This window comes from Micropterus salmoides, unplaced genomic scaffold (genome assembly GCF_014851395.1).
Source record: "Micropterus salmoides isolate LMB-PRFRI ecotype aquatic unplaced genomic scaffold, ASM1485139v1 Ms_hic_scaffold_19, whole genome shotgun sequence".
Lineage (NCBI taxonomy): Eukaryota > Metazoa > Chordata > Actinopteri > Centrarchiformes > Centrarchidae > Micropterus > Micropterus salmoides.
This window is the reverse complement of record NW_024041039.1, coordinates 3,168,332-3,188,361: the sequence shown is the minus strand read 5'-3', so window position 1 is coordinate 3,188,361 and position 20,030 is coordinate 3,168,332. Positions and strand designations below refer to the sequence as shown.

At 41.2% G+C, this 20,030-nt stretch overlaps 1 protein-coding gene across 1 annotated transcript in view; it reads left to right on the top strand.

The window, feature by feature from the left end:
- The window catches only part of kcnh5b (potassium voltage-gated channel, subfamily H (eag-related), member 5b), a 179,053-nt gene that overhangs the window by 123,545 nt on the left and 35,478 nt on the right, over positions 1–20,030 (top strand). The window contains exon 12 of the mRNA XM_038729311.1: positions 11,039–11,235. Coding sequence (XP_038585239.1) covers positions 11,039–11,235 — 197 coding nt within the window. The remainder of the gene's footprint in view (positions 1–11,038; positions 11,236–20,030) is intronic.

Here is a 20,030-nt window from a genome sequence, read left to right as displayed (position 1 = left end):
AAGAGCGCAGCACCCCTAAACCTAATGAAACTAACAAAGAGAGCTACGGGTGTGCAAACTGAGTCAGTATTAAAGCTAAACCCTGGCCCGGTTTCTGAGGAGAGGACACAGACAGATCAGTTTATACCCACCACTGATACTTCGAGTATGGGTTAAACAAACACACTAAATCTATCTACTAATTAGCTTCAACGCTAGCACAAAGAATTCCACTCAAACACAGTTAACAAAATCACAGGAGTTGCAACGAGGCAAGCTGTTCACCAGAATGAGAGCTGCCCGGAGCAGCAGGACGGCACCCTATTTGAAGGGGGAGAGGTCTTGCTGGCAGCTTCGGGATTGGGGGAAAGCGGTGGAGCCCCGCTCCAATTGGCATCCTCGGGTGAAGAGCAGGATATAGGCGAGGCTGGTAGCGGCCAGACCAATCTTCAGCCCGATTAGCATATTACTACAGTGACAGTTAAACACAAACAATTGGCGGTAACAGTAACAACATATTTTTATGATTCCTGCAACAACTCACCACTCACGAGATTTCAGAGCTTTACTTAGTAACATTTTCCATGCAGGTCTTTATTATAGTAAATTATCTGAGTACTTCCTCCACTGCCCCTCTCTTGTTTTTTAAAGGTAAACACTTAGACTTACTACTTGTGGGTAACGTGCGTATGTGACGTAGACCAGCGGGTTTGGTATAGAAAGCAAGTCTGTCCTGGTGTGTGAGAGAAGAGCCAGCACTTTACCACGGTCGCAGAAAAGTGTAGCTATAATTGGTAGTTATGTTACTTTGGTCAGGTGTAACTTGCCTATTAAGCATACTGAAAGTGTTCGCCGTGACCAACACATTCTCACTCCCGACTCGTCACATATTGACGCTTGATCAAGTCCCTTTAGCGTTGCTTTTCAACGCCCTGGGTAGCCCTTAAGCGTAATTTTTAGACTGTTAGGGCGCTGCAGTCAAGTTAGCAACGCTTAGCAATAGGGATGAGGATCGTTAATTTTTATTGATATTGATACCCTTATTGAGACTGCTTAACGATCCGATTATTATTTAGTGATGGTTATTTAGTAAGACCAGACCCAACTCGACAACAGAGAGCAGGCAGAGACTGCAGCCTGATGATTTTCTTATCCATTGCGTTTCAAATTAAATCAGATTTGACGCTCGAGACATAACGTTACATGATAGCCCACAAGTCTCGATAGCAGTATCGGTAAGCTCGAACCTTACTGATTTTCGGGATTTGAGAAATTTTGGAACCGGTCCCCATCCCTACTTAGCAACAATAAATATGCAACGTCCGGTAGAGTTAGGAAAAGCTCATGGTTTGGGTTAAAATAACTACGTACGTCAGTTAACACGCAAGTTAACTAGCATCACATCCATAACTTATGCAAATTACATAACTTGTGTACTTTAAATCAAAATATTTCATGTTTGTCACGACGGGCTCAAAACCGCGACAAAAAAAGAATAGTACGGTGACACAAAACTGCAGCAAAGGTACCATTACTTTTATTTTTACACAAACAGAAACAACTTAATGTTCAAATAATCATATGAAGTGTGATAATCAGTAGGTCAGTCATGTCAGCAGGTATGCATGCTTGAAGGAATAGAGTGGAGTGTTGTATGGTGAAAGAAACAAAAATAACGAGGAGCGTGGAGCATAGGGAACAGGGTTTCCCTCCTCTCTAGTCCACAGTGCAGAACATGAGACGCGCTCTTATACTGGAGAACACCGGGCGCAGGGGGCTCCAATAACTGCTGATCTTAACGACACCTACTAGCATCTGCAACATCGAACACAAAGAGACGGACATCCCAGCAACTGACAGATGGGGATTTCACACAGGACACGAACCCCAGTCTCCTGGTTCAAAGTCAGGTTTCTGGCCCCGCAACCACCTCCTTACTCAGTGTTTTCCGTTAAATATCATATACCTACCTTGTGTTGAGCTACGGCGCTATAGGGATCCCCAGTGCGTTACAAACTGACGCCGGGTCTTGTCCATATGTCACGAGTCAGACAGTGAGAACAGGTTGCTGTGACAGAACAGAAATAAAAAGTCTCCAACCAATGTTATTCCAGCGTCCTCCTGCTTCCTTCACAGCAAAGTTGTGTGCAACTTACCACGGATAAATAACCAGCTGGAACACTGAGCTAGCTAGATAAGTAGTGACAGTTACAGGGAGGGTCAGTCAAAGCACTGCGATATAATTATGACGATGATACGTTACATGCCAACCAGTGTGCAGAATCGGTGCATAACATTACATGGTCAATCAACTTATGTGTTGTGGTAGTGATGAGTTTGAAGTAGGCCTATTTCAGCAACCCACAAGGGTTTTTACTTGGAAATGCTAATTGTGGATAACTACCAAATAGGGCTGCTCGATTATGGCAAAATTATAATCACGATTATATTGGTCATAATTGAAATCACGATTATTAACACGATTATTGGCTGACTTAGGAAACAACATGCATTTATTTTATTAATTATAATGCATTATCCAAAAATGCCAGTGAAATAGGAATCAAATATCTTACATTAAACAGCATCTTAGAGCCAAGACAGCAACGCTGTGCGTGTTTGTGTGTTTCTAATTATGGTGATTAGCAAGTTGTAGAAGTTTAGAGTAATAAGAGTATTGCTGGGAGTGAGTTTGGGCATTTAGGGAGGGGCGGGGCACCGCAGTGAAGGAAAGAGTGCGCTGAATTTAACAGAAGACAAAACAAGCGTCATTGCGGAATAACGTAGGCACAATAATTGTTTTAAATCGATTAACTTGTGTGTATAATCGTTGGAAGCCAAAATCGAAACCGTGATTATATTTCGATTGATTGCACAGCCCTACTACCACATGTATTATCTAGACATTAATATGCCTGGAAAGTGAGTTGGAATACATTTTTGAATTTGGAGTGTGTCCAAGTTAAATGCTGCTGAATTGCTCTTTGAAGTGCAGCTCAGATCTCAACAGGAGGAAGTGGCTGAGGTTGTTTTAATTCACCCTGCCAAAAAAAAGACCTTAAGGAAGAACGCTTTATATTTTAATACTCTTTATGTGATGATTTTAAGGATTTTTTTTAGTAAAATGTCATCTCAAATGATCTCTGTTGGTGAGATGATTATAAAAGTGTTTTATGAAGGGTGCCTTTTTGCGGCAGATTTTGTTTGCAGAGCTTGTGAAAGGAAACGTGCAATTTAACATTATTTGTCAGAAGTTATGTTCTCTTCTCACAAATTATTTTTTCACCACTGTAACAGTATTTTTGGTGTCTCATAAATCCATACAGGCCGGACACAAACTACTGCTAATATTTGATCACATCTCGAAGGACCGCGCTGCAAACGATAAATTATTTTTACAAAATAACTCGGCCTTTATATGAAGCTCATTAACACTGCCCATGTGCTGTGAAGATGATGCAGTAGCATAATTAATACATCAATTATCTTAGTGAATGGTCTCATTAGCATAAGTGGTTATGATTAATTAAACTTCTTTATTACTTTTTCTACAGTGAACATATTGAGCACAACTCATTTATCAGTTCACGTCTAAAACTGAAAAAGTAAAAGAATCAGACGTATTGCATGATAACCATTTATCTGTGGCAGGAACAACATACGCACTGCTTTAAGTACTGTCATTATTAAACAGAACAGTGGTGGGACTCATCAGGGGCAATAATGAGTCTGCATACAGGATGGAGGTGGAGATGATTACAGCATGGACCAAATCGCATAACCTATCCTCAGCATTGACAAGATAAAGGAGATGGTGATTGATTTTAGGAGGGCTAGCAAACGCCACCACACACCGCTGCACATTGACGGAGCTGTTGTGGAGAAGTTAGCCAGCCGGAAGTTCCTGGGAGTACCCTTAGCCAACAACCTGACCTGGACTATCAACACCACGGCCATCATCAAAAGAGCACAGCAGAAGCTTCACCCCCTCCGGAGACTCAGGACAGCACGTCTCCCTACACCTCACTACCTGTTACAGGGGTACTATTGAAACCATCCTGACCTTTGGCTTCTCTTCCTGGTTTGGAAGCTGTAGGGCCTATTAAAAAGAACAGCTAAACAGTGTAGTGAAGACAGCCAGCAAGACCATTGGTGCACCACTCCCCTACCTAAGTGAGATCTAGCAGCAACGCTGTATTTGCAGAGCTACATCATTAAGGACTCAAACCACCCATCCCATCACATCTTCTCCCTCAGTGACATAAGGTAGTAACAACTAGAGGTGTGCATCTTCACTGGTCTCACAATTCGATTACGATTATCAGGGCAATGATTCGATTCCTTGATGCATCACCTCAAGGGTGGGAATTTCTAGGCACCTCATTACAATTATGAGGCTACGATGCAACTGTAAAACAAACAGGATAAAGACATGGCCTTGGGCCTTGAGAAACGGCATTTCGTTCATTTGTGTACTCTATATGTGGATGAAATGACAACAAATGAAATTGAACTAGCTGCCAAAAAGCATCCTGCTGAGCTTCCAGACGGTCTGAAGAGGAGATATTATTATTAGATATTATTAATGTTTGATTGACCATGTAATGTTATGCACCGATTCTGCACACTGGTTGGCATGTAACGTATCATCGTCATAATTATATCGCAGTGCTTTGACTGACCCTCCCTGTAACTGTCACTACTTAGTGCTAACTGCCTTCACTTTTCCAGCAGTTGGAACACAACAAACAGACTTTAATTAACGGACACGCTGTGGCCTACATGTACAATTACAGCCAGACTGAAACGTAGCGCTCATTTTTTCCTCTGCTCCTCTGCTTTCAGCGTCACCTACTGCCGCCTGTCACGTAGCTGTCCTTTGAAGAAGGATGAGAGGACGCTAGATAGGCGCTACCGTGCTGCACCGTGTGCTGGTTAAAATCATTAACGTTACCTGCGCATTGATTTTATTGATCATGTGTAAATTTTAGTTGCGGCAGTCACTCATTCAACAGCTGTCTGTGCCGAACAGGGAGAACCACACGGTTTACTCACAAACTTTTACCCACAAAAGTTTGTGGTGTCAGGCACCACAGCAATGGGGGAAAAGCATATATGAGTCTATATATAGAGTTGAAATGGGCGTTTACTATTGATTGATGACATTTGATGTATTTTTACCATGTAACTGACAAAGACCAGCTCGCAACTCGGTGACGCCGCTCTTGTCAAGGGCCCCCAGTACAGGCGGGCCCCAGTGCAGCTGCACTGTCTATACCTACGCCCTTTTTCTCCTTCTTGTCATCTGGGATGAGGTACAGAAGCATCAGCTGCAGATCGAGCTGGATGCTAAACAGTTGTTTTTACACAAGCTGTGAGAATCACAAATGGACTGTCGCCTCTCTCCATCCCGATCACATACCCCCCTACAAGCACATACGCACAAACACACACCTACAGCCCCCTCTCCTAAACAGTGCAGTGTTTTTAGGATTGTTGTTTTTAGCTTGTATTTTAACTATTTGGTTTAGGTTATTTATTGTTGTCCTTTTAAATGCACTAGTAGCTGATGAGAAACATCTTTGTTTCTTCTGCGTACGTAAATACCCATGTGCAAGTTTATCTGTCTATCCACCCATCCATCTATACATCTATACATCATAGTACTTTTAATACAATAAGGACTATAAATGCTGCGGTTGGTGCATATCAGTGTCACAGCGGCTGTTTCTCCACCCATTCAGTTTTCCAGGATAATGGTCTGACAGGGGTAACGGCAGCATCAGCACACCAGCTGAAAGTAGCAGCATGAAAGGCCTCTTACTGGACTGACGTCTGGTGAGCTGCAATGCGAGATAAAGCAATACGAGGCCACACACCCGCCCACAGGCAATTTATTTTTCTGCTGATGGGGGGGATACAGGCTCCAACATTCAGTGTCGCCACCACATTTGTCAGCATGTTAACGGTGAGTCGATCCTCATGTAGACCAACATGTCCAGCCGAGTTCATTTAAAACCAGTGCACTGGTGTAAAAGCGATCTGTCCTATAGCAGATGCAGAAGAAAAGCACTGATCACACCTTCGGTCCTCCATCCTGAAATCCAGCTGACGAAGGTAATTGGAAAAATACTATAATAACTGACAAAGGTAAAGAATAATAAGCTGGTTATATGAATTACTATTAACAGTGGGATCAAAGGAGTATTGATTGTGTCACCGGTGGTTTGGAGTGATATGGGAAAAACAAAACTTTCCAGTAGATTAAGCAGGGAGGAATGTACATCTGTTGTTTTATATGCGACAGCTGTGACGGCACAGTTCATTATTTGCTCTATGAAAGAAAAGAAGAAATAAATACATATTTTGGCATTTATGAACTAAGTGGAGCATTGGAACATTTAAAGCACTGCCCATCAAATTGGATTCAGACCTACAAGTTCTCTGGTGATTGTGCTCTGTAACAGTCAACATGGGAATTTTATGCTCATTTATAAAACTGACTTACGTGAATGTATAAATGTATAAGTAGTCATTTATTAAACCTGCAAAGTGTAGACATGATGGAAGTGAATTTCCTGCTGTTCATGCTGGAGTATTGCAGAGCAAAGCCTGTGCTGAACTGTGCATTAGCTGTATGAACAGTGATAGGAATTATAACTCCCAAGCTATAAGTTTGGCTTTGTTTATCAACCACCTAATAATACATCTTGCCTGGCTTCAATCTCCTCTGCCATCGCCATGATCTCATCTTCCATAAAGTTTGCTTTTCTCTTTCAGTCCATGGCTAAACCCTTATTTGTGCTGGCATTAAATAAGAGGAAATCGCTGCTTGTTAGACGGGTGACACAGATCACAGGTGTGTAAGTTACAAATGGACAAAGTTTTTTATGCTTGACGGTGAGCACACCGTCGGAAATTATCTTAAGAATAAGTTCTACTGTAAATCTAAAGAACATCTTTATAAAGAAGGGCCCTAGGACTGACAGGCATGCAGGGCAGGATGTGATTGGACGAGTAAACCACGTCTTGTAAACAAAAATCAAGTGAAGTTTTGGTAATTTGGTCTAATCAAGTCTTATTTCACTTTCTATAATGTAACCTAACTGTGATGCCTTCAAGCACCTTCCTGGGCTTGGAGACCTGGAAAAACTAGCTGACTGACCTTTTTGTGCTCTGTTCTCACGATGGAGAGGCAGGAAATACTCTACAAAGATATTTATTTTTAAATTATGGGCTATAATTTGATGTAAAATGATTGTAAATATAACACGAATTAGCTTTAAATGCTCTCCTTACTTGCTATTGAGAAATATTGACTGTGTTTACCTGCATGTGCTCTGACATTTTCACTGCATACCATCAGGGAACAACAACTCCAAATCTCTTACACAACGATTGGTGGGAAGGGGCTCACACTCAGCAGCCCACTTCAGACACTGGCACGCATGTGTACATACAATGGCGAGCTCACGCTGGACAACCCAATACACAATGTGTTCTCAAAGGACCTTTTTTGTACCTCATATTCAGTGTGTAACAGTGTACAACACAAACTGTGAGCGCTCAGGCAGAATAATATGAGCAGTGGTTTCGGTTGTGGGTGAGTAATCAGCAGCGTTACACACCCTGGTGACAGGGGTCATAGCACCAATGTTTCCATCTCCACCCATCCAATCGGAACAGACCTCTCTGTGATTTTTAACCCTGCTGGAAGTGTCACACTCGGTGAACATAACCACCACCTCCACCACCCTCGCCTTGGCCCGTGTGACCACATCCACATCCAGTAGGCTAATTGGCGAGGAGCTGCAGATCTCCGGGGAGCTAATTCCAGACGAGTCCTGCTGCCTGTTGGATGTTGGGAGAGAAAGGGGCCCCCGGGGCTGCAGAGGAGGCACACTCGAGATGAGATTCACTCACACACTCGCAGTGACACACACTCTGTTGGCATCTTTCCAACAGTATGTTGGATGCGTTATACGTCTATTACTCATGGTGTTGTGACAGCTGGTGGACAGTGTGGACTGCTTGTCGTGGCATCTTATCCAGGTCAGCTCACAAAAATGCTGAGCTGATGGTTGTGACAGATTTGAGTCCTGATTAGCCCAGATTTTACATTTTTTGTTCTTTATGAATAAATATAGTGGTATAGAAGCACCATTATGTTACATTTGCTACTTATTACAAAAGCTCTTTTATGCCTTACCTTGTGCTGCAGATTGAAAATCTAGTGTTTTCTCTGTTTAGTTTCTTTCAACTTGCTGCAGCTTTTAGTGACATATGACACATTTGATGCTGCATACAGTTATGATTGTTCATCCTCTTATTATTTTCAGGACAAGTGTGGCGTTACCCAGGAGACACTCACTCAAGTGTAAACATGTGTTCATCTGCTATGGGAGATTAGCATGCAGAATTTATGCTGGCAGTTTATAAGTCAAGTGTCCAGGTGGCGGCAGTTGGTTAGAAGGAAACAGATCAGCGCTTAAAGCTCCACGCGATCTTTTGATTTTTGTGTTTTTACGAGAAAAGAACCTGTCTTGTTTCCTATTCTTGGACATGACAACATGTCAGCCGCAAACGTCTTCCTCTGGTGAAGGTGTGTGTGTGAGCAAACCTACATATATAGATAAGCTGTGGTGACACACAGCACAAATGTGAATAGGGTAATTGATTGGGAGAACAATGGGCTTGTTGGATTGGGGGATTTTAGTCTACAAGTGTGCCCCTGTGGTGCACCTGGATGGATCCAGAAACAATTACCATATTATAGGTGGGCATGTTGGCTGTGACAATAATGGTGAATATCACATTTTCTACTTTGATCCCCTTTAAATGCAGGGCTCTCATTGTCATGACTCCAGTTTGAGAATCCCGTGGAGAGTTTTCCTTAGATGAAACGTACTGTTGTCTGGGATGTGCAGTGTCTGTCTTTGTTTTCTTTGTTTTGTTTTCAAAATTACTTGAGTATTTTTCTTAGCAGTTGCCACGTTTTCTTCCTTCCATTCCACTCGATTTATGTTGGATCTGAAACTGATGAAATAGCTGTACCTGTTACTTGCTGCTTGGTATCGGGCTCTGATGGTGTACGTAGTGAAATCAGCAGCTCTGGTTGCTAAGGACTTGGCCAGGTGAAGGTGTTGCTACGGAAAGAAAAAGTCAAATGTGTGATTTATGCAGATGGTTTGTGTTCAGTGTTTAACAGTCAACCTATGTCCACACAGCTAATCAGTAACATCCAGTAATTAATGCAGCTTGAACTTCCTTCGTCCACCCTTTCTTATAATATTTACATTACACAAAAACTAAGTTGACAGTTAAACATGATGTGATGTGCTGATCCACAACAGAAGACGCTACCGTCATCACAGGCCCCGAAAAATGAGACTTCCCCTCAATTAGCACCTCCCAGCTACTGTTCCTTCACTTCTTCTGTGGTCTTGCAGTTAACACAATAGATTAGATGTGAAGGTATAAAAATATGGCTTTTTAAGATAATTTAAAAAAGCACATTCATTAGCAAGCTATAGCTGGAAAGACTGACACCTCACTGCACATAGACAACCCTTTAATCTCCAATTTGACTTGATATACGTGTACCTATCAGATAGCAAAGCTCCACTTTTTCTTAGTACTCTACATAGTGCGTGCTCATTATGTCATCTGACAGCAGCTGAAATGCTCTTTACATTGACGACTGTTATCAGGCAGTCTTCACATTATTTATTGCACAAGAGCACCTCACGATGACAGCAATAGTTTGAAGACCTTTGCATAACCAAAATCATGTAATGCACTAGTTATTTGCATTTCCCCCCCTGTCTTATAGTTAATACTTGTAGAGATACAACTAACGATGCTCATTTTCAATTAATCTACCAATTATTTTCTTGATTAGTCCATGGATACTTTATAGATGTCAGGGCTGAGCGTCATGTGCTCGGGCAGAAAAGGAACCAATGGCAGACTCAGAATGGTGAGTGGCGAGTTCTAACAACTCCAAACAAAGGCAAAGTCCAAACAAAACAAGGCAGTCCAAAATTAATATCCAATAAGGCAACAGAAGCAATAAAAACAATAATCCAAAACGAAGAGGCAGGAGTGAGGATGTAAATCCCAAAACAGGAACAATGAGTAAATAGGCAGGGTTACAGGCAGGGGAGCGTAAATCTAAAACTTAGCAAACGAACAAGCTGGAGTTTCAGCAGACGTACTGATCACAAACCCCACATGACAAAAGATGAAAGACAATCTGGGAAACACAGGACTGAAACGAAGACATTATATACTCTCACACACAGGCAGGGAGGATGAACAAACAGGTGAGCCACATCAGAGTATTCAGACAAACAGGAAACAAGTCAGACCAGGACACCAGACACAGACAATTACAAAATAAAAACAGGAAACTGAGAGAAATCAAACCAAACCCATACCATAGGTTTATAAAATTATGAATCCTTCAACGTCCATCAAATTCCTAAAACCTGATTTTATATAATTTCTTGTTTTGTCTGACCAACAGTCCAAAATCTAAAGATATTCAGTTTACTACTGCATAAGACAAAGGAAAGATGCAAATCCTCACATCTGCAGAACTGGGAAAGGGAAATTTGCAGCGTTTAGCCTGAAAAAGGACTGGGAAGAAAGTTGGTGTTTAACTTTCTGTCGATTAATTGAGTAACTAGATATCTAGAAATGATAACTGAAATGAATGTCGTGCAACTGATGTAAATATAAAGCATCTCAGTTAATGATTGAAAACTGGCTATTCAGGGACGGCCCAATAGCCATGTTGTACAATTTGTAATAAATCTCGGTATAATCTTGGATAACCCCATGAAGTTTGAGCAAAACGTAGAAGCCATAATTAAGAAAGCACACCAACGTCAATACTTCCCCAGGAAATTCATTCAGTGTTAAAAAAAAATAACCTTCTACAAACCTTCCGCAGTTTCTTAGTTCCCTTTTTAGTTTTAGTAGTGTCACCTTTATCAAACAACTGTTCACCAATCAATTATTGGAATTCATCTTCTCCTGTTTGCTGTGTCCTCAGGTAAAGGCGACGTGTTTGGTGATGTCTTTTGGAAAGAAACCACCCTGGCACATGCGTGCGCTAACGTCAGAGCTCTAACGTACTGTGACCTCCACGTCATCAAGAGGGAAGCCTTGCTCAAGGTGCTGGAGTTTTACACGGCCTTCGCCAACTCCTTCTCCCGCAACCTCATCCTCACCTGCAACCTGCGCAAACGGGTAAGGTTTCCCGCTCTGTGATCACGCAGACTGAAATATTTGTCTCAAATGTGTATTTAAGCCACACAAACAATAGATGCATCCTGACACCAGCGCACATATGGTAATATAGACCATTGTATTCAAACTTCTCCTCAGTTGTTTAATTTTTATTTGTTTTCTGGGATTAGATTTTTTCCCCAATTGATTACTGAATGCCTGAATTAGCTAGAATGGCAGTTAGAGAATTTAAGTTTGAAAGGATGGTGTATAAACATAATAGAGTAGCTAGATTTGAAAGAGGTGAAGACGAAAATCCATCAACCTGAATTAAATTACCATAGTTATGCCATAGCCACTTCTCAAAGAGAAACAGAGGAGAATGCTTTTAGTTGCTAGTTAGCCTCCCCAACCTAGTGTGTTACTGATTTTTGTCAGGGTGGAGTTGCCGGGCCAATGGGGACTGCAACTAGGAACGTGGCACACAGGGAAATTTGATGATCTTGACAATGAACAACAGACGTGAACTGGTATAAATGTGGAAGGGCTGATTGGGAATGAGTTTCAGGTGAGGAGTAGTCGTAGTAGGCCAGGTAACTGCACAGCTGATGAGAGAAGTGGCAACAGGGCCACGTTCAATTTCAAAAGGTTTGCTACGGTTTGAACAACATGTTTAGTTGAAACGGTGTGCAATGGTGTGCAACGGGCTTAGAGGTATATCTCTCGTTTGGTGGGTGTGCCAGAGGTGTCACCCAATCAGCAGCGAAGTGTGTATGAACACAGCCATATTAAAATGGCAGTTAAGTGCAGTGTGCATGCGTACACAACAGGGTGGTCGAGGTTTTGTTGTGGCTGACCCCCGGACAGTATATTACTGGACGAAGCCACCCTGCAGATTTGAAAGGAGAGAAGTGAAGCTAGTTTTGGACCAATAAAATACTACTACAGGGCTACTTCCTGTTGGCACCAACATAACTGTGGTTTAATGACGTAGAGTGACGGCAGAAACACCGTAATTCTGGGAGCTGCATAGCTGCACCAACAAAAAGTTTCTTGGCTCAGAGAGTTTGTCTGACTCGGATTGTCGCGGTTTAATCAGTCCACCTCTGAAGCTCACCTGCCAAACACCAACGCACCAAAGCCTGCATGGAAACGTCCATGTGGCTTCACTATTCCAACTGTGGCTTACCTCTTTGGGCCGGGCCCAGGTGTGGATGGGTGTAATAACTTCTGGCTGCAGTCAGGTGATGGCGACAGGAGGGATAGTAGGAGGGCATCTGGTGGACAGCTTGAGAATAGCAGGTCTGTGCATTTGAGGGAAAGAACATGGCCTGAGAGATAGTAACGCAAGGAGCTGAGGATTTAAGGAGCAAACAGTTCTGTCAGAAAGAGGCCTGCCGAGGTTGCCTGGGTTAACATCCACTAGCTGGCTAGTTGGTTAACTTGCCTTAGTTATTAGCTGCCACTGTAGCAACTAATTTCTCTTGTTTTTATAGTGTTATCAGAAGGATCAGATATTTAATTTTACTCAAGTTCTCTGAAAGGCTTTGTCCGAAATGTTTGACAGCGTTGTAGAAACACAGGATAGATTTATGTTATAGAGAAGTCCAGTTTTTTTTTCCTGGTTGGTTGGGATGGTACATGACTGTACAATATCCACAGGCATCAGTTGCTGTTATAGTGAAGAAGAAGCCAGCCAGAGGTATAAATCAGAACGCCTCATTGATGCATTAGGGGGAAATGCTTCTACATAGATGGTGAATTGATCCAAAATTAACCCAAATCCAAAAAGTGAAGTGATTTAAACTTTGTTAACAATATTTCTTACTGAACTGCACCTTAGGAGTCGAAGATGCCTAATGCAGTTGTTCATCTTTCGTACGTGCAATTCAAACCAGGGGAGTTAAATGCCCATCCAAGTGCTTCAGCTGTCAGTCACCTAACAATGTTTATGAGGAAATGAACCAGAATTTAGAAGACTGAGATGTCTAATGGGAAATCTAAGATGAAAATCTGGGATTGAGGGATTGAAACAGGTGAGTAGAAGCTTTTTCTTTAATTTATCAAGGCTTTTTTGTCGTTTCTCTTTATGAGAACAGTTGAGTATAAAAGCAGAGGCTTGAGCACACACACCGTTATCACACACACATTAAGAGGCATCTGGCCCGGCGTTCCCTCGTATTTTCTACTTTTCCCTCACACGTCCTCTCTTCTGCTTTTTCTATCATAACGACTCTGTTGTTTACTTGTCCTTTAGTTGTTTTTCAGGCTTCATATTCACTCGGCTCAATAGGTCTTTTTCTCAGCATGCCTCAAACGCAATAAATTATACATACGATACCAATAGCCTCATTAAGTCTTGTGCCCTTTTGCTGGTTCTTACCAACCTCCTAGCAGGCAGTCTCTATGCTCTGAGGAGCAGTTTTCAGTCTGTCTTTATGTGTGTGTGTTTTAAGTTCATAGTGTATAGATTTTAATTTATTGATAGCCATATGCATGTATTTTATCTATCTGGCTCTACATCTGGGTCTGTGTGTGACTGTATGCATGCATTATTAAGAATGACACATTTTACTTGACGCTTTGCTGCTATTGCTTTTTTACTTTAATTAAGTACATTCCCGTAGTAATCCACCTTAATGTAAATGTGTACGTGCAAATGTGCCTGAAAAATATCGGTGATCAGGTGTGTGTGTCCTCATTCAAACACGTGTATTAGGATGGACTGACTGATTAGTTTAAGTGCACAAGTTTTAGTCTTCAACTTCAGATTTTTGCTTAATCAAGCCAATAATGCAATGAACTGTTGGATTTGTCCACAAATGAATATTCTATACTGCTTATCTGATCGGATTTCTTGCATTCCTTTATATATTTACATAATTTGCTATCAGGAAATAACAGATCTCATTGTACTTGTACATATAGTCAAGCCTATACTTTAGTCAAGACTGAAATATGCCAACAACTATTGAATTTTAAGAGGACATTTTGTACAGACATTCATGTAGGATTAATCCTACTGACTTTTGGAAGCTAAGATGGTGAACGCGCCCCACAGTGACTTTGTGTAAAGCACCACTCTCACCAGCTGTCACAGAGATGCTGGTGTAGATGTAGGCTCTTCAATCCACATCAAAAGCGAGACATGAGCGGATCATTTGTAGGAAATTGTAGTAAAATTTAGGATCCTTAAAATAAAAAATTACCAGTTTTTTGACTGTTTTAACTGTAGAAACTGTGATTTCTGCTTTTTACAGACCGGAGCTGGTGGAATAGTTTTTGCTTTTTTGCCTGACTGAGATGCCAACTTCTGAGACTTTAGGTTCAGTTAAAAGATTTATTTTGGAAAATAATACTTCTCAATTAGAAAGGAAAGGATGCATATTGCATCCCCTGTGTGTGATTTAGGAGGATTACACAGCAGCAGTTTACATACAAACCTGCTAAAGGAAGTTTTAAAATGAGTTAAAAAGTAAAACTACCATTACGATGAGATAATGACTCTTGTTTTAGACACAATTTCCCTTCATCATGGGTTGGCAAGTCCACTGCTTTTGAAAGAATGCATCTTGATTCAGAAACACGCCTTTAAACGAGCTAAGCTGCTCTGTGCCGCTGTGAAATAGTTTCACGTCTTCTGCAGACACTTTCGCTAAACTGAGTTAATTGTTAAGATGGACACGTTTTGCTGTGTGCAGCAGGAATCTGACCCAGTGGTACCCTCATGTAAACACACAACACAAACAGTGATGTGGGCAGGGCTCTTCCTCCTCTCCTCAGTACGCTCTTTTGTTCCCGGGATGCGTGACAGCTGCTGTGAAGATAAACAACTTCTAGCTGGAGCTCAGACGTGGCCTGTGGGACTCTGAGGGGACCAGAATGTGTGTCAGCCCTAACTCGCCCTGTCACTCATGCAATAATGGCCTCCATAAGCACTTTCCTTTCTCTCTCCAGATCGTTCTCAGTCTCTCACACCACATGAGTCTCTGTCCAAAATGCTTGTTTGTATTTGGGAAAGAACTTTCACAAATAATTTGTCACTTAAAGAGGTGGTATTCTGCTCATTTCCAGGTTCAAAATCTTATTTAGAGGTTGTACCAGAACAGGTTTACATGGTTTAATTTTCAAAAAACACCATATTTTCTGTCATACTGCACATTGCTGCAGCTCCTCTTTTCACTCTGTGTTGAAGGCTTCATTTTAGCTATGGAGTGATACATCTTGTCTCTAAATGATCTTTGTTGGGAGTTGCACATGCGCATGCGAATCAATTGGGTATAGTGAATGGGTCTTCCAAAGAAGCTAAAGAAAGCTTATAGATGGGGGCCCATGATTTATGAAAAGGTAGTGGTACAGACAAGGTATACACAGTTATCACCTGTAATCAGATGATAAGTAAATGCACACAGAGCACACCAGAACATACATCACAATACATACACATACAATCATACACATACATCCCAGTAATCCATTAGAAAACAGTTTAATATTAGATATAGGTTAATATGAGGTGATTTTTTTAGTTGTCTTTTGAAGTTGGAGATAGAGGGCAACACCTTGAGGCCATCATCAATTCCTTTCCAGATCTGCGGCCCCCTACAGACAACACTCATACTGGCGCACTGTAATTTATGCAATAAGCTATCAAAGTCAATGGTGTCAAAAGCTTTTGATAGGTCCAGGAAAATACCAACAACACATTTGCCCTATTCAATACAGTCATTAAATTGTTCTATTAGGTAAAGTATTGCCATACAAGTTGTGCTCTTTTTTCTAAAACCGTATTGAGAGGGAACAAGAACATCCAGTTTATCAAGATAACCACTAAGTCTGTTGGATACTACTTTCTCCATTACTTTAGAAAAAGTGGGTAGAATTGATATGGGCCGGTAATTGCTCAGATAGTTTCTGTCGCCTGATTTAAAAATTGGGATTTTCTTTTTGTAATTTTAGGTACAATGCCAGTAAGTAAAGAAAGGTTAATACAATGAGCCAGTGGCTCAACAATGATGTTCGCAATGGCCTTCATGATCTTACTGCATATTCCATCCACACCAGCGGAGTATGATGAACTCCCTTTGGGCTGGACTTTGGGCTTTTTCACTTTGCAAACCTAGTACATGCACAAAAAAGATATATAACTCAATAAAGGAGAGGGGGAAAAGCCAAAAAGCATAATACCACCTCTTTAAAACTGGTTGTTGGCCAGCACGTATTAGGCCAAGGGAGCGGTTTCCAGGCTTTTTTTTGTCCAATCACAGCCCTATCAGATGGGCTCAAGTGCCTCTTCATTATTTGAGATATTCATAGGAATTTAAGCCACATCTACAAATCTAAGGTCTAAGTTATCTAAGAGCATTTCTCATGAAACATACTGGGCCAAGTTAAGTTTTAGTGTACATCAGTGTGTATATCAGTTTATGTCTGAAGTCTATCAGCGTGTTTCTTCAGCAGCAGTTTGTCTTTCACAAGATAGTCTGTTGAACCACAAAGACACATTCCCACTTTAACTAAAGCGATCAGGTGTAAATGGAAGCTGCTGTTGAAGTGCTTCTCTGCTGCGTTAGTGTTTCAATATCGCGTCAACTGTGTTCAAAAAACTTTTGAGTAAAAATTTTTGGGTTCATTAGTGAGATCATGAAAGGTAAAAAGGATACTGTTTTGTCTTTTGCTGGATTTTGTTTATTAACAATTTAATAAAAGGGCAAACATTTTTCAAACTGACACGCACACTCCAGCAGGTTTAAAACTACAATCCGCTGCAGTCGTATAATTTGTATATGTATTTTATTCTTTGTACCAGCTCAGCTTTTCTTTACATTTGAGCACAAAATTTACCAAAGCTACTGTAAATTATGCGCATGTTGATGAGATTGCTTCTGTGTGCTTCCTCTGCTTCTTTTGAAATAACAGACCTCAGTGTTGATGCAGAGCAACACAATGTATTGAAAGACATTTGTATCTACAAAAGATTTGTTTGCATGTGTAACCGCTCTAAACACTGCAGTAACAGTAGAGAGTCTCGCTCCTGTCAGGTTGCACTTAGATGTAAGATGTAGATGTAATTGGAAAATTGTACCAGCTAGACACGGTTCTTTGTGTCAGTCACACCAGTCCAGTCTAGACATTCTGCCAGACGCTCGATACTGCTGAGTGACTACTTCAGAGTCTGCAGTTTGACTCTCAAAGTGCACGTTAGGATGCAAAAATGCTGACAAGAACACCCATATAATATTTGGTGATATTTATAGACGCTCCACTCTTTAAAGTTAATGGCCATTTAGAGTTTTTGATGACAGGCTCTTCTGTCCAGGTCCTTGTTTATGGCCTGATATACAGAGGCTATGAACACGTGTTCTTGTCCTTAAACTGTCTGTGCTGAAACTGAATTTATCCTGAATGTCTGCTTGTTTGCACTGTGTTATTTAACATATATTTTACATAATAAAATATTACAATGAACTGAAAGATACAGTTACAAATTCTCTTATCCATTCATCCATATCCTATAAGAGCTGCACCAGGAAACTTTGGTGGCACTGAGCAAAACGTCTTTCAATGTCTTGATTTCCCAGAATCCTTGTAAATTGACAGCTGTAAACGCAGACTCAAGTGTTACAGAGCTGTCCAGATTGTTACCATGTTTAAGAACTTGATGAATCTTGCAGAGAGACTTTATTTACTAACGGGTGGTTTTATCTGTGGCTCCTTCTTTTGAACCTACTGTGCCATATAAATTATTTTAATTTACATTCCCCTCCAAAAGTATTGGAACGGGAAGGCAAATTCCTTTGTTTTTGTTGTTCACTGAGGACATCTGGGTTTAAGATCAAAAGATGAGTAGAGACGAGTTCAGAATTTCAGCTTTTATTTCCTGGTATTCACATCTAGATGTGTTAAACAACTCAGGACAAACCACCGTTTGTTTGAACCCACCCATTTTTCAAGTGAGCAAAACTATTGGAACATGTGACTGACGGATGTTTCTTGTTGCCCAGCTGTTGCCTTTTAGGTTGATTGTCCAAACATGACTAGTCTAAGTTTCCATCCTTGGTTCAAACCTATAAAGACTGCATTTCCTGTTAGAGGATAAAGCAACATGAAGACCAGAGAGCTGTCTATGGGAGAAAAGCAAGCCGCTGTCAAGCTGAGAAAAGAAGGACAATCGAGCAGAGCCATTGGACAAACATTGGGCAGAGCAAGCACAACAACTTGGAATGTCCTGAAAAAGAAAGAAACTACTGGTGTCCTGAGCAACAGACGTCCAACAGGTCGGCCAAGGAAAACAACAGTAGTTGATGATAGAAATATGGTGAGAGCTGTGAAGAAAACCCCCAAAACATCAGGAAGTGACATCACCAACGACCTCCACGGTGCAGGGTGAAGGTATCACAATCCACTGTTGGAAGAAGACTCAGAGAGCAGAAATCTAGAGGCCACACCACAAGATGCAAACCACTCATCAGCAGGAAGAATCGGAAGGCCAGAGTGAAATTTGCACACTGCCAACAAAACAAAGGACTTCATCAGGGGGAAAAGTGGAAGGTTTTAGACTGGCCAAGTCAGTCAGCTGACTTTAACCCAAAAGAGCTGCATTTTACCTCCTTAAGAGGAGACTGAAGGGAGAAACACCTGAAACAAACAAGAAGTGAAAGAAGCTGCGGTAAAAGCCTGGAATAGCATCACAAATGAAGAAAGCAACAGTTTGGTGATGTCGATGGGTCGCAGGCTTGAGGCAGTTATTGCAAGCAAGGGTTACGCCACCAAATATTAAATGTTATTTACTTTAAGATTATTTGTTCCATTACTTTTGCTCACCGAAGAATGCTGTGGTCTAATACAAACGGTGATATGTCCTGAGTTGTTTAACACATCTAGACGTGAATACCAGGAAATAAAAGCTGAAATTCTGAACTCTTGTCTCATCTTTTGATCTTAAACCCAAATGTCTACAGTGAACATCAGAAACAAAGGGATTTGCCTTCCCGTTCCAATACATTTGGAGGGGCCTGTAGCTTAAAACGACATTATCATCAGCACGGTTTCCTGCAGTGTATAATAGTTGAGCACCACCACTAAGAACAAATTTTTATGAAATATATTTTAATATATGAAATACACTTCAGGCAAGACACAAGGTGAATTTGCGTGTCCAACTCCTGATATTAACATTACAGAAGTCAATGGAAACAGGAATTCATTGGCATTGTCGCACCCTCAGTTTTTATACATTAAATGTTTGCTTGCTATATCTTAAGTTAACAGAACGAAGTAGTGAAAGAGCTCGTGTAGCAGGGCGTTAACAGAGATCTGACATTAGGTCCACACGCAGCACATTAGTCTTTGTGACAGATTTAGTGAAGAGGTAAATAGAGAGAATGATGAGATGCAGCAGCACAGTGAGAGTCATGCTGTTGCATCTTGTCATTCTCTCTGTTTAGCGTGATGCAGCTCAGTCGGGGTTTCGCAGTTGTAGTACACCAAACCTCCAGTCACCAGAGCTCTTATTGCGTAAGGACTGTAAGTGTGGCTCTCATTTTTACGACTTCCCCAAGGCAGCTAAACACCTCTTCACCTGTCTAAAAGATGTATTACCTTTAGAAAAAAACACCATATCTGCTGTTGTTGCTTAAGGGTGTTGGCAGGACTTGTTATCCTCGGGTCCCAGTGCTGCCGTTTTCTCTTTGTTGTTAAAAGTTTCCCTTTCATTCCCTGAGTATTTATCACGTTCACAAATGTGCTGAAATTTGTCTGTGATTTTGATGTCATGAAGTAATGAGTTTCACAACAGCAGCAGAACACACACAGTT